Genomic DNA, 15,257 nt, shown 5'->3' on the forward strand with positions numbered 1-15,257 from the left:
TGTGTGTGTGTGTGTGTGTGTGTGTGTGTGTGTGTGTTTAAAGAACATAAAACGCCACAAATAAGCACTTAATATTTTACTTACTCGTCATATAGTAACTCATTTCTAATGAGACTATTAAAGCTGTTACCAAATTCCAACAGGTCATGAAAAAATCGCTCAGCACCTCCCTGTCCTCTGTCAAGTTAGGGCTCAGTAGACAGACGACAGAGCGTTATCTGTCAACTTAGGTGGGGCCCCCTCTCCTCCCCTCCCCTCCCCCAAGCCGCGAGGCACCCGGCCGGACCCTGCACAGCGCAGGAGCCTCTCCGCCGTGGAGCGCCCAGCCGGCTCCGCATCTGGGCAGCGCGACCCTCTGGGTATAGCGTCCCTGCCTGGGGAAGCGACCTTGGCCGCACCAACAAGGTTACGAAATTGGGCAGACTCTGGGGGGGGTGGGGGCTGGGGGGGGGGGACAAGGAGACGGGGAGCATGTGTGATAGACTCCTGGAGTCCTTTCCTCCAGCTAAATAAATATGTAAATTTCCTACCGCCCCGGCGGGGGTTGGGGTGGGAATCCTAGCGGCGCGGAGAGCCTCGAATCGATTCGGCGCCTTCAGATCGCCCCCAATCCGCCCTAGTCCGCGGAGGAGGCGCGGGAGAGGCCCATTATGATCGCTCCTGTGACTTTATTACCTTGTTTCCTAGGTTGTCTCTGCAGGGCCAAACGCAGCCCTCCTATGCCTTGCTCTCTCCCGCGTTCCCTCTGAGGCGCTCCTCCAGCCCCACCGCAAAAACTGTTAGAATAGCGGGAAACGTTAAAAAAAAACAATTTTTTTTTAAAGGCAGAGAGGAGAAAATTTGATTGAGATCGTTGTGGATTTTCTCCGACAAGTTTTCCTGCAGCTGTTATCAAAACATGCAAATGAGATTTTCCCCCAACAGGATCCTAAACGAATCCGGAGGAGTTAACGCGCCGAAGCAAAATAATCTTCCCGTTTGAAGTGACTGTGGGTTTCAGTTTGCCTGTTCTCCCTGTGATACTATTGCAGGGGAATGATAATTAGACCTTTACTTGAAAAAATCCAAAGGGGCTCGCTTGCTTTCGCTGCCCTCCCTCCTCCCTTCCCCCTCCCTCTCCCTCTCTCGCTCCCTCCCGCTCTCTTTCTCTCTTGCTCAGATGTTGGCAAAGGGGTTTTTCTTCATCAGACTGTTTTTGGGTCCGAGGGAAAAGGAGGAAGAAGGAGATTGTGATGGAGAAAGGGGGTCTGTAAATCGTCAGGCACCGCACAAAGGCTTTGCCACGTAATTACAGGCTCCTATTAAGTCGAGATCTGCCCTCCCAGGGGTCTCCAATTTTCTTGTATTCCCTACAAAGCGTCCTCTGCATGCCAGTTTGTGCCTTTTGAAGTGCCAGAGAGCTTCTTGATCCAACTGAGAAGGAAAAGGAGCTGGGCAAGAAGAGGGGGAGAGAGAGAGAGAGAAGAGAAAGGGGGGAAACCCACCACCACCCTCCTTCGGACTCCTGAAGCCCTTTTTTTTTTTTTCCTCCTCCTAACGAAAAGTAAAGTGAGAATCCTGCTCTCCAGTACATCTGCAAGACATCACCCTCTCCTCCTGAAACTCTAGTCACTCCTGAGAATCCACAGGAGTGCGGAGAGGGGGAACGCGCTTTCTTGAAGATGTTTTAAAGCTGGAACAAGCCTTCTTCTGTTGGTGCTTGAACTCTTGCCTGGGAATAACTTTTTTAACCTTAAAAAAAAAAAAACACCCACTTTGATTCTTCTCTCCCACCCCTTCTCCTCTCTTCTTGTGTTTGCCTAACTCCCCCGCCCTGCTGGCTTCCCCTCTCTCCTCTCCCCCTTACTATTATTTTTAGTGTGTGCGTGTGGACGCTTTTGGAGAGAGAGGTGGAAGGAATTCTTTTCTCCTGACTTGAACGCGGGGTGACTTTTGGACTTTACTTTTTGGTGTGGGTTATCTCTTTGGACCGCGCCGGACTTGGCCTCGGGAAGGCAGCCGAGGCTGTCAGAGCTGCTGTGGGAGAGCGCTCTGCTCTGCACCAGGGGTCCCCCGCCCTCTTTCCACTGTTTTTTTTTTTTTCCCCCTGTTCTTCCCCTCCTTCTCTCTCTCTCTCTCTCTCTCTCTCTCTCTCTCTCTCTCTCTCTCTCTCTCTCTCTCTCCACTCCCCCTCTCTCTTCCCCACTCGGCTCCTCTCCCCCCTCGCGCCCACAGCGTTTGGTGTTGATTCGAGCGGGAAGAGGGGGGTGGGTGGGATCCGAGGGGGAGACCATGACCTCCAGCTACGGGCACGTTCTGGAGCGGCAACCGGCGCTGGGCGGCCGCTTGGACAGCCCGGGCAACCTCGACACCCTGCAGGCGAAAAAGAACTTCTCCGTCAGTCACCTGCTAGACCTGGAGGAGGCCGGGGACATGGTGGCGGCGCAGGCGGACGAGAGCGTGGGCGAGGCGGGCCGGAGCCTGCTGGAGTCGCCGGGGCTCACCAGCGGCAGCGACACCCCGCAGCAGGACAGTGAGTGCGGGGCGCCTGCCCCGGGGCGGCCGGGGTGTCCGGGACCGAGGGCGGGGGGCCGAGCTGGGCGGCCCAGGGGAGGAAGTCGGGGACCAGGCGAGGCGGCGGCAGTGGCCGGAGGAAGGGCCGGTCCCAGATGGGAAGCGGGATGAGAAGAGGAGGGCTCCTCCGCAGGCGTCGCCAGGGCAGACGGCCGGAGGGAGACCCCGAGGCCCTGCGGTCGGTCGGTCGGGGTCAGGGCACTGCCCGCGCGGAGTGTCGCTGAGGCCGCCTGCGCCGTCCCTGCGTCCCTGGCGAGCCAGGCGGCACGATCTCCCCGCTGGCAGGCGGCAGGGCTGGGAAGGGGCTTAGAGGGGTGCAGACCCGGGGAGCCCGCCCTGTTGGGGAGGCAGCGGTTAAAGCCGCGGCGGGGAGGGCAGGAGGGCTTCTTGCAGCGGTGTGTGCGGGTGAGGGGGCAGCGGGGGCACAGGGAGCTGGACTCGGCGCCGCCGGTGGCACGAGGTGGTGGGATCGGGAGGCCTGGCGTGCAGGGTGGGCTGCGCTGGAGCCCAGACGGCCTCCTGAGCTGCCCTGGGCCCCCTCTACCTGCAAATGGGCGGGAGACCCTGGCAGAGTCAAACACCTGATGACTCCTCTGGTGTGAAACCCAGCTCCTGCCCCGCAAGATCCCGCACAAGATGCGCGGGGCAAGCTGGGTTCCCGTGTGGAGTCGGTGTCACTGTGGAGGAGTTCTCCCTATTGGCGTCAAAACCTTCAGAAAACTCCAGCGCGGTCTCCCTTCCCCATCCTCCCGGACCGGTAGGAGCGCCCCCAGGAATGTCGCCGGCTGTTATTAACCAAGCCTTAAAGCATGACTCCCAGTGTGTCCACACGTCCCCGAGTCTGTAACAGACCTGACACCTCGCTCATCCCAGGTGACATGGGACTGGAGATTTCCTCCTTGAGGTCTGCAAGAGCCTAAACTTGGCTGGAAGTTTTAAAATGAGGCTGATCCCTTTCTGTGTCACTATTTGCCAACTGCTATTTTGCTGTCAAATTTGGAACTTGTGGAACCAGGCGTTCTGTGACTTTCAAAAAACATAGCCAATGTCAGACTTTCAGAAAACAGACAAAGTAACCAGACCCAGAAACAGCTGGAAGCAAGGCCTGGGCAAAGCCGTGGGAGCCCCCAAGGGGGTAGAGCCGGCCACAGGAAGCCTGCCCTCGCACTCCAGGCGTGGGCTCCCCGCAGTGTATTTTAGCCAAAATGGAATTGGGACCTAGGTACTTGCAGAGGCAGAGGGCCATGGGGCGTCTGGCCTGGCCTGGCCTGTCCCCAGGGAAAGATGGCCAACTCTGAGGAATGAAGACCGGGTGTCCCCAAGGGCTAGACACAGAGGCAGGGGATTCCTCATCAGCGGGTACTGGTGCCCGGGACTGCTCTTGTTGCACGCACAGGTAGCGTTAATTGTTTGTGTAGACACTTTTAGCTCCAAGAAAATGCACTGTGAAATGCACTTTTTAAAGGTCTTACAAGGGAAAATTTAAACACACGAAGAATAGGGAGAACAGTCTTCCACACGTCCATGTACCTACTGCCCAGCTCCAGCGATTCTGCCCCTGTTTCCCCATGGCTAATGCTCTATTCCAAAAGTTATCACCATTCAGAGCCCAGGAGGCTGGACCCACAACAGAAAACAGACTGGTGAAGAAAGCGCTGCTTAGAAGAGGGTGGGGCGGGTGTGTCCAGCCCGAAGTGTGAGCGGAAGGCTTGAAAAGCAGGCCCAAGGCTCCTGGCCACAGCAAGCTCAGGGCCCAGGCCGGCAGCGGTGGGCACAGGGTGCTACAGAGCGAGGCTGGGCCAAGGAGGCTGCCTGGGAAGCGCCCTCAAGCCCAGGCGAAGGCTGTGCCTGAGGTGGAGGAAGGCGACCCCGGGACAGCTCCTGGGATCCAGGCCTCCCGCTGCCCAGACTTTGCTGCCCACATGGCATCTGCTGCGGGCCGGCAAAGAGCAGTGGGCTCAGCTGGGGACTGTGTGTCGGAGGGAAAGGGATGAGAACTGCAGTAACCTGCCTGCTTGATAAGTGTGCACATCTCAGAGAATGGAGTGACAAGGCCCAGTGGGGAGTAGACCCGCAAAGGAAACAGAGGGAGGTTCGGAGGCCAGCCAGGGAGAGGACGTTGAGGAAGGTCCATAGAGTTACGAAAGGAGGTTGCAGAAAACAGAGCTGAGGTGATGGGGACAAGATCACCTTCACCTGGGGCTGGGAAAGTAGCTGGATACACACACACACACACACACACACACACACACAGCAGGCCTGGTTTCCCAGAGATGGCGAAAGGCCTATTCTAACAAACAGTTGTTGCTCTTAGAAATAAAGTTCCCTCGTCCTCCTGCCTCATCTCTGGAATGAAGGGTCTGGTAAGTTGGGCGATGGCAAGTGTCCAGGCGGACGCTTGCCCTCCGTTCTCAGCCTCCCTCAGGAGTTGCCCAGGAGGCTGTTGTGGGCTACCTGGCAGCCTGCACTGGCTGGGTCTCCAGTCGGCTGGAGACAGTGAATCAGAGACCAGGGGAGTCTCCAGGCAGAGGACTAGAGCTGGGCTCCGAGCCGCCAGGGCCAGAGGCCTCACCGAGGGTCAGGTGCTTTTTGCAGCCTGCTGGGAGGCCACTGCAGAGTGGGGGACTGAAGATAAGCTCCTTCAGAGGGATGGGGAACCTCCCGGGACACCTTTTATTCTTCCGGCAACATGGAAACAGGTCCTCCCTAAATTTTCTTTAGGGCTGAAATGAGTAAAACAGACTCCATTTACGTTCGCAATTTTAGATCATTCATGTTGCAAAATGCTGAATTACAACCTGGGCCAGCCTTGGCAAAGAGCTGCTAAGTATCCTGTCCACAGTGAGGGCTTCTGCTGACCTCCTGCACACCCACCCCCTGAAAATCTGTTTCCCTGTTGGTTGAGATTCGCTCCCCTTTCTTTCCTCCACTACGGATTCTCCCAGCCTGTAAATTTCTAAAACTTCTAGGTTCCAATACCTGAAGGGTTTAAAGGAACGGTTCTTTAACACTGTTAGGAATGCAGTGGCGAGTGGGGGAGTGTGGAGTGTGAAGGCAGGGTGGTGTTAGCTCAGGGGCGGCCAGGGAAAGGAAAGAGGAACAGGTCATAAAACAGGCAGACTGCTCCTAGGAGGACTGTGCATCCCGCTGTCATTTCTTAATCCGAACTTCTGCAAACTCTTAAAAAAAAAACACCCTGCCTTCCACGTTCCCAGCCTCTAAATTAGTGAAACCAGATTGTCCTAATAAGACCTTTTGTTGGAAACACATGTAGTCATAAAAAGGTAGACGGAAAGTCAATTAGACACGCGCGCGCACACGCACACACGCACAGGCCGGTGCTAAGTGTGCGCCGGACGCAGCTGGGGCCCGGCCAGGGCGGATGCAAATACAGCACAGAGGCCCGGGAAATTGATTTGTCACAAAGGGAGAGGTGTAAACGCGGCGCAGAGGAATCGCTCGCCCAATCCCTCCGCCACACACCGGGGGCCCACCTCCGCCAACTACTCCTCGCGAGATAAACTACTAGGGGAGCTTGAACATTCCCCAGGCGCACTGCAGCTGGAATTGCATCAGAATATCAATTTCCCCGGAGTCTCGGCGTTTACAGACTTTTGCGGTGCAAGAAGTTTTCTTATGGGGCACCGTCCTGGGACCTAGAGCCGGTGTGGCACTCTGAATTTGGGCCTCAATTATCTCCACTCAATGGGGAGTCAAGAAAATACATCGTCTTAAGGGTAGCCTGGGAAGAAAATTATCTATAGAGGAGGTAGTGAAATCCAGGATCACGGGAAGGGAGGGTGACCCCAAAGTTCAAAGTCAAGTTCAGAGAAGAGGTGGTGAATCCTGTTTATCTTACATGCAGGGGCAGGGGCTGGATGGCCTCCATCTCTTAAATTAATTTTGGGGAAACGGACAGTCTGGTGGCTTGCACCGCTTTAGAGCCAAGCACCGCTTGGAGTTTGCAGTGTCGGGAAGGTGGGGCACAAAGTCCGAGGCGCCGGGCTGCCGATGCTCCCTGCTCCAGATTGCCCAACCCAAAGAAACAGTCACGGCCTCCACGTTCATTTCTCCGCTGAGGCCCTTTCCCAGACTCTGGAGCGCCTCTCCCGCAGTCCGGGCGCCCGAAGCTCGCCCCGTGGCTCGGCGACCCCAGCCTTCCGGGCGCGCTCAGGTCAGAGCGCAGTGGCGTCAGGCGGGCAGCAGTAGGTCACAAGGGTCCCTGCAGTTTCTTCATCTTCCCAGGGCCTCATTTTCGATTTTACAACCCGAGCGAATAAATCATCTCCCAACCAACAAGGTACCACCCCCCACCCCACGCCACCCCACTCCACGCGAAACGCCCCCCCAGCAACTTCAGAGACATCTCTTCCTACCCCACTGGCTCCGAGTTCCTAACGCCGCTCCCGCCAGCAGCCACCTCCCGGATGCTTTTTCACATTTAAATGGCATCAGTAGGTTTCCAACCAGGAGGACCTCCAAACTATTGGATTCATACTTTAAAAGACATTGTTTCTTTTACAAATTCCTCCCCCCACCCCCTGCAGCAGGGAACCCCACCAAAAGTTGATACCCCAGCTCCGGGAAAATCTCCATCACAGAGGCCAGCGGGCGCCTCGGATACCGGGATGCTGCAAGTCTGCGCGATTCGCGTGCGCGAGGGTCCCCGCCTGCCTCCCGCTAGCACGGTTCGCAAAATACGTATTTCTTTTTTACCCTTTTGGAGAGGAGTCAGCAAAACCTTTAGGCGGAACAATTTTAAGAAAGGAAGGAGACAAGGCTTGCGTTCTGCTTTTTTCTTTTCTTTCTTCTTTCTTTCTTTTCTTTTCTTTTTTTTTTTTCAAGGAGAAGAGTGTTTTGGGAAAGAATCTCCCCGGAAGAAAAAGTGAAACAGGGGGGGGGGGGCCAGCATTCTCCAAGTGATTCCTAAATCCACATAACAGGATCCTCGGAGTATTCCTCTGAGCCAGAGAGCAGGCATTCACAGGAACTATTTCATAAGGGGACAACTCCTTGCGGCCTTTTGGTATCCACTCACCTGAGCGCACACGCTGTCCTTGCAATCACTGGGCTCTCTGTCGAGAATTCTGCGGTTTAATTTGATGCAGGGGCCCAAATCCCACCGCGTAGATGTCCTTTAATCTCCCTTTTCAGTAATACTAAGAGGATGCATTCGACAGCATTATTAGAATTTGGATTCTTGTAAAATCGAATCGCTCAGTGAGCAAGCTAACAACACCCAATTAAAAACCAACCGCCTCAAACAGCAAGAATAATATCCACAAAGTGCCACGGCCTCCTTTTCTCTACATAGGCTGTTTCTTATTAAACCAATCAATACGGGGACGCATTGAGGAGACATCTGAGGAGGGACAGTCATCGTGTTGGTGGGGGCGGGGGCGGTCAGCGTTTGTTTTCCATGTGTAGAAGTCTTTGAGTAAGAAGTCTCCACAATGGTCTTAATATTAGTCGATCCTTGGTGTCATTTGTCTAATCTCGGAAGGCAGCCCCGCGGAAGTAATCTTACAGAGAATGGCGGGCTATCTATCGACTTTAGGTTTAAGACTTAAAAAATCACCACGACTCACTTGTCCTGGAACCACTTTTCTTGATGAAAAAGATATCTGGGGAGCTGATTACAGGGACGATGGCCACTCCATGGGGATGGGAGGGGAACAACACACAAAGGGTGGTCGGTGAAGGAAATTTTATGAAAGAAAAGAAAGAAAACATGTCAGAACAAATCAATCACACACACACGTGACTTCTCAGAAGAGTCTGAGGACACTCGGACTCTGAAGGATTCTGTTGTTCCTGAAGTTCTCACATATAGGACTCCTTAAAGGTCTTAGTTATGCCCAAAATGCAGCCCTGGCTACGGGATGCCCTGGCCCCTTTTCTACACCAAGTAACGAGGGGGCTGTAATTCCCAAGAACCGTGGGGCTTATTTTTTACCAACAGTGATTTCCCCAGACTCAGCTCCAAATGAGAAATAAATTTGTAAAAATGCGTATTCATTCGAATCCGAGTTATGAGAAAGGGCAAGGACAGGTTCGCTGGTTCCTATTGTGTCTCCTTTTCTGGAGTTGTTTGTGAGTGGTTGAAAATTTTCTTAAGGGCTGGCAGCACGGGGAGATTACATGGCAATTTCTAGGCAGGAATAGATATCTCTGGGGCCTGAACAGCAGGCATCTTTGAATCTCACCTTTTGGGGAGTGGGAGTGGGAAGGGAGTAAAATAGGGTGAGGGGAAATTAATTAACTTAGTGAATTTAACTTTTAAAACAGCCCATAATATCTTAGATTTTAATGATCTTCATGATGGGCAGGAAAAGATGCAAGCACACCTAGCCCACCTCTGCCCTTGGCCTCCCAGTTCCAAGGGCACTGGGGCATAGCTTTGGGTGGGTGGGATGGCCAGGCACGCCTCTCCTTGCCTTCTCCCACCTAAAGGGGGCGAATTTCTCCCAGGCCAGGCTGGGACCTACCCTACCTTCAAAAGCACTTGGCCTCCTGCAGGGAAGAGAGGCATGCTGGAAGACCCCTCTACACAAGTAGCTAATGATGGGAAATATCAATATCGTGAAGACACTCCAGCATAAATAGAAGCTACAGAGACATGGAGATAGCTGGCAGGCAGTCTGCCTTTCTCTTTGGAATGAGGGTGTCAGGATTCCAGGGTGAGCTGGAAGGGGCAGGAGGGGAGTGCAGTAGACCCCCTGGGTTTGTTGGGTGCTAGGCCTGGTGCCTGGGTTCCCTGGGGAAGGAGAGGGTTTGTCCCTGAGGAGGGAGGTAGACATTTGTGCATACGAACTCCCAGTATTTAAAGAAAGTGGGACAGATTTGAGAGACGGAGAGCTGCAGTATTAAGCGAGGTGCTGCCACACTTCCACAGAAACCCTCACAGTACCAGGAATCTCAGATAAGGCAGAACACCAGCCGCCCTAAAGATGAACCCTGGGGTTAGGGTAACCCTCTTTCCCTCAAAGGAAGAACAATAGGCTGCCTCAAGTCTTGGGTGTGACAGGTGGGATGTACCAAACCCATCTGCAAATCCCAAATCTTACTCTTGGCCTCCACTGATCCTCCCTTTTGGGGAAAGAGTTTCAAAAGTCCCAAAAGACATAAGAGACTAAAATTCTTAATCCCTCTCTGTAAATCTTGAAACGTTCTACTTCTCTTCTTACCACTCCTTGACATGGGAGGCCAACAAGACAAAGCATCGCTGGGAGCTGCAAAGCGGCAGGATAAAAATTTTGTCTTCTTAGTGTAGGTGGTGGTTACTACATACCTCCCAAGATAATCTGAGCTTGCGTGCTCACTAGAAACAGAAGCACAAGGCCAGGACGGTAAAGGAAATTGCCTTCCCACAAACATTTGTCTGGGAGTAAAAACACTCACCCCAGTCACTTAATTTCTCATCATTAGTCATGTCATTATATTTTAGAGGACGCACAGTGCTGGAAGGTGGTGTAGTTATAAATAAGCATAAAAACAGACGGGCACTCTCCCAGTACTCTAAATACATATGGGGAGGCCGAATGTTTTCAAAGGGGATTCAGATATACAACTTCAAGGCTAAGGGGCCCAAGTCAATCAAAGCTGGAGCCAGGATATGCTAAGTTTAATCAGCTTGACTATGGGCAAAGTGAAAGGCCTAGCCAGCATTTCAGATGTACAGAGAGAACCACATTTTCTCAAGTTTCCATTATATTTACCCACACAAATTCCTGCTAGTCTGCAAAGGGTTTGGTAGCATTGGGTAGGACCTGGCAGGTGGTAGGGCACTCGGTGCCCAAGCCTCCTGTCCTTGTCTAATGTCCTCTTCTTTGCATTTTCTGTGCCCCAATTGGTTGTCCAAGACCTCTTTGTTGCAGAGAAATTGGTGCCTGGAGGCCACAGAAGCCCCCTAAAGACTGTTTTTGCAGAGTCCTCAGAAAAGGAGAGAGCTGTTGAGCTCAATGACATGTCATGTATCAGGTCTTTTCATGTACTTTTCTGCTCTGGTAATTTATTTTACAATAGCCTGGTTAGCAACTTCTTGGGAATTGAGGTTTGGGGACTTGAGTTCAATTTGTTTTCCAGGTAACACACAAATATATGAAGTGGAAAGTACCAAAGGAAATAGGTGTTGAATCAAAACCTTTATATCTGGGCATTGACATATATATCACCATTAATCCAGATTGGGAGGGGGCATTAAATAACTAGGTACATTGTGGCTTTTCTTTCCATTTTTACCAGTGCTATTTCCCTAAGTCCTTGTCTGAATTACAGCGGTCATATATCGTTTGGACAGCAGTCAACCTGTTGTCTGTGCTCCATACATGCTCACCTAGTGATAGAATGACCCCCTTTCCAATCTGGCCTAAGTTCTAGGCCTTCTTTCCTCCCCTATCCCCTCCATACCCTTTGCCTCCTTGAGGCCGCCCATTTCAATAACCATCCCTATATTGACGACTCCCAGGTTATAGCTTCATGGTCCCCTTAGAATTACAGATTCATATAGCAGCTACCTACCTAGGGGACATTTCCATTTAAACATAAAAGTGCTTAGACCTCAAAAACAAGAAAACATGACACCAAATGAGCTCCCTTTCCCCAATCTGATCCTCTTATAGCTTTCCCCATCTTTCTGCACCACATCATGTGGGCACAAAACTTAGAAATTTCATTCTTGGCTCCTTCCTTTACACCTCGGTCCAAGCCATCCCCTGACCCCAAGTTTACTTTCTGAAATCACTTGAATCCATCTTCTTTCCAAGCCTCCATGATAGCTCACCTGCACTGCTGTACCAGCCTCCTAACTCCCTGCATCCATGCTAGTCCTCCTCTGTGTGCAGGTGGCAAACTGAGCAGATAAAATAGGTTCTCAAAGAATATTTGCTGAATGAATGGATGATCAATGATGGTGTGTTCTTTTGCATACTCTTAAAAATCCATGGGTCTCCCCTTCTATAGAACTCACAACTGCTTTCATTCTTTTCTACGGCAAGACCAAATTATTTGTCCTGTTGTGTGTGTTTTTTTTAAATCACCCTTTATGTTTCCATCCCTGCCCTAGTAACCTGTCCGTCACACATGTGCAGATCTGACTATTTCACCATTTGCCCCAATATGCTCTTGAGGCTCTAGTCTCCTTTTTGCTTCTCTGACTTCTGATATGAAATGGCCTGGCTCCTTGCCCCTTTTTCAAATTTACCCCTGAGACTTGTTCCCAACACACTTCTGTGTGACACCCTCCTTGACTACTTCATCTCAGACCAAGCAAACTCCTTTCTCGGTGCTTTCTGTAGAAATATTCAACACCTCAACAAATATTGCTTAGTTATTTTCTAAATATTTATGATTATTAATTTATCTTGAGAAATTGTTAAGGTTAGAGACTTTTATTGGGGGGGGGGGAGCATGTTCCACAGTGCATATAGCAAAGCTACAGTAAGCAAATAAATAGAGAATTTTTGGGTATAGTCTGGTTGTGCTGTTTTTGCAATCTCGATCTGCATGTAATTTTTCGAATATAAAAGTAATATCCAAGTGCAATACTACTCATTTTAGGAATTGTATTATTTCACATTTAAAAGTTTAAGTAGGAAAATAATGCCATCTATATTTCAACTGTGGGAGACACAGTTAATAGTTTGGTGCTAAAATATTTCCTTTTGATTTTTACCAATTTTTCTTATTAACACTCTCAATTCCTGATTTTTCTTTAATTGATGGGGGGAATTTTTAATCCCATTTTCAAAGGTTGTGTTTCCCCCAAATTAAGAAAATACTCAAACATGGAATGGCATGTGTTTTCTCTGTTCCTGGTAGAATGATGATCAGGTAGGACAGGAACAGATGCCAGGAGGCAGAAGTATGCTTTCACAGAGGAAGGAGCATTTATAAAAATCAAAGACAATGCATTTATCTAGATACGAAAGTCTATAGTACCCTAGCCTTTAGGTAACATGATAATTATGGAGAAAATATAATTTGTTATTAGTTGAGGTTAAAACATCTGCCTGATGAATGCAAATATTTTCTTTAGAGAAGAGTATTAACAAGTGGTATGAAATCATGTAGAAAGAAATTTTAAATGATGAATTAGATGTTGTAATAAGTCATCTTTCTCCTCATGAGAAAGGGGGGACAGAGAGCGTAATCATCATTTTTGAGGATTAAAAAACCACACTTGCCTAATCAAAATTCCTGCTGGTCCCCTCACTGTCTGTTTCTAAGGGAAGAAAAAAGAACCACCCAGTGAGCTCTTTGCCTATACCCAGATGTGCCGCTCAGCGCTCTAATCCTCAAGTTCGAGGAAAGACCACGGGGTGAATCCTCAACACATTTTAGAAATAAAACGTAATTTAGTTCATTAATCACAAAAGCTGAAATCTGCAGTTTTGCTAGACACATTTTAAAGGCTGACTCCCTTCTGACGAGAGAAAGAATTATCTCCCTTCCAGTTTGACTGCTCCGCGTCTTTTTCTCAGCGTCCCTCGGGGAAGGAGATTTTCCCGGGTTTGGTTATTTTAACTCACAATATATGAGTGCTATTTACATTTATGTCTTCTTTTCCTTTTTCTTCACTCCAACATTCTTCTTTCCCAAGGCGGTGAGAATATCTGTTGTCTGTGCTGTTTGCGGGGGAGGGGTGTTTTTGTTTTTGTTTTGTTTTGGAGATTCCGGGATACCTTGAACAGCCAGGAAATCCCAGCGGTGTTTGGGGTAGGCCTTTAAGGACAATCATTTTAGCTGAATTCATATGCTCACTGCTGGTTTCTTTAATTCTCTCCCCTGATTTGTTTTAATAAATTGATGCATTACTTTGTCTGAAAGGGTTAATAATTATAATAGGAAAGAAAAAGTGAGAATAAATATGAAATTGCTTCACAAACTCCAAGGACATCTACAGATGCGATTACATTTTAAAAGGCCAATTCTAAGAAGCAGGCAGAGATGGCACGATTCTTGACAGATAAGAAGTCTGTGGCCGATAGGTGACTTGCATCTTTCTCTCCTGACCCCACTGTAACTCTTTTCATTATATCCCACCATCTTGGACGTCAGCTCAATTCTGTGAGATGCCTTATAGTCCAGTGAAACAATTCAGAGTTAAGAAGAGGGAGACCAGCCTGTCACTTCACAACACATGGCCGTGCTACACAATCTCTTTTTATGCCTCTTGCTCATATTGTTGGTTATAAAGTGGGCACGTCACTGCTCTGTCTAGCTTCCTCATGGGCACGGAGGAGGCCAAAAAGATAGTGCATCTGTGAAAATATTTGAGAAATAAAGGACTGAATTTGTGTATGTTATTCTACCATAGGAACCAAATGAAGATTTTTCTAAATTATGTTATCATATAAAGATCAAAACCCAAGAATACAATTTAATAAATATATACCCAGACCTCAGAAGGCAAGAATTTTTAGATTTAAGGACATCAGGATTTTCAAAGCCCTGCACTTTCTATTCAGAGAATCCTGTGTGAATTTATGGTTGCACAATACACAGTAGACCCCCTTATCTACTGTTTCACTTTTTAGTTTCAGTTCACCATGGTCAACTGTGGTCCAAAAATGTTAAATGGAAAATTCCAGAAATAAACGATTCTCATATATTTTAACTCGCATGCCATTCTGAGTAGTGGGGTGACATCTCACTGGTTGTGCTCTGTGCCCCTGGGACATGATCATCCCTTTATCCAGCACCCATCCACACTGTTGATGTTACTGTTAGTCACCTAGCAGCTTTCCAAGTGGTCAGATCCACTGCCTTGGTATTGCAGCCCTGGTGTTCAAGTCTCCCTTATTTTACTTACTAATGGCCCACAAGCACAGGAGAAGTGATGCTGGCTATTTGGATATGCCAACCAGAAGCTAGGAAGTGCTTCCTTTAAGTGAAAAGGAATGTATGTGTAGGGGAAAACATAGTTTATATAGGGCTCAGAACTATCCATGGTTTCAGGCATTCACTGGGGGTCTTGGGACATATCCCCATGTGGATAAGGGGCCGGGGATACTGTACTTGCTGGTTGACTTTGTTTGGAATAATGAGATAATGTAAACAAAGACCTCAATACTCTACTTTTCCTCCCATTGAAGGCATCAGCTAGATGCTTTCCCCTTTCCTGCCCCCACTGCCACAACACCTCTGACAAGAATCAGTTATTCCAGGCTCAGATATATATTCAATGTGGTTTCCCAAGCAATGTTTAATGCCACTTAATGTCACTAAAATTGGAACTATTCCCCCACTTCAAAAGTCACACTCTTATAGCATGTCACCCACTGAGTGACTCAGTAGACATCCATTTTTGATCTACAGTTAGAAACTGATGCCTTGTGATTTTTGTGTGACACTCATAAGGCCACACAGATGTGCCCAGCAGAGCCAGGAGTCTGGCTGGCCCAGGAGTTCCTGGCTACGGTCCTCTCTTTCAGGTCTCCCTTCCCCTCTTGAGCATGAAAGTGATGCACATCTTTTTAAACTTTGTGATGGCATCAACCTTTCATATTTCCATTTGCTTCACCCATCACCATGGACTTTGTAGTGATTGGAGATAAATGCCCTCCCCCAATTTAGTCACTGAATTTAATGGAGGATATATGGCCTGTGCTTAGGACACCAGGTGTCAAGACTTCTTATCCCACACCTACCACAGCCAGCAAGTTTCCAGGAGACCAACCATGTTCAATTTCCTCCATAAGTAG

At 49.3% G+C, this 15,257-nt stretch overlaps 1 protein-coding gene across 2 annotated transcripts in view; it reads left to right on the forward strand.

The window, feature by feature from the left end:
• The first annotated feature begins 1,621 nt into the window (after window positions 1-1,621).
• PRRX1 (paired related homeobox 1) overlaps window positions 1,622-15,257 on the forward strand; it is a 66,666-nt gene continuing 53,030 nt past the window's right edge. The window contains exon 1 of one of the 2 annotated variants that reach the window (XM_081111895.1): window positions 1,622-2,512. In XM_081111895.1, the coding sequence (XP_080968021.1) occupies window positions 2,272-2,512 (241 nt within the window). In that variant the 5' untranslated portion in view covers window positions 1,622-2,271. The remainder of the gene's footprint in view (window positions 2,513-15,257) is intronic. The other variant, XM_081111894.1, reaches the window with a different exon arrangement.

This window comes from Myotis nattereri (genome assembly GCF_964212035.1).
Source record: "Myotis nattereri genome assembly, chromosome: 18".
NCBI lineage: Eukaryota > Metazoa > Chordata > Mammalia > Chiroptera > Vespertilionidae > Myotis > Myotis nattereri.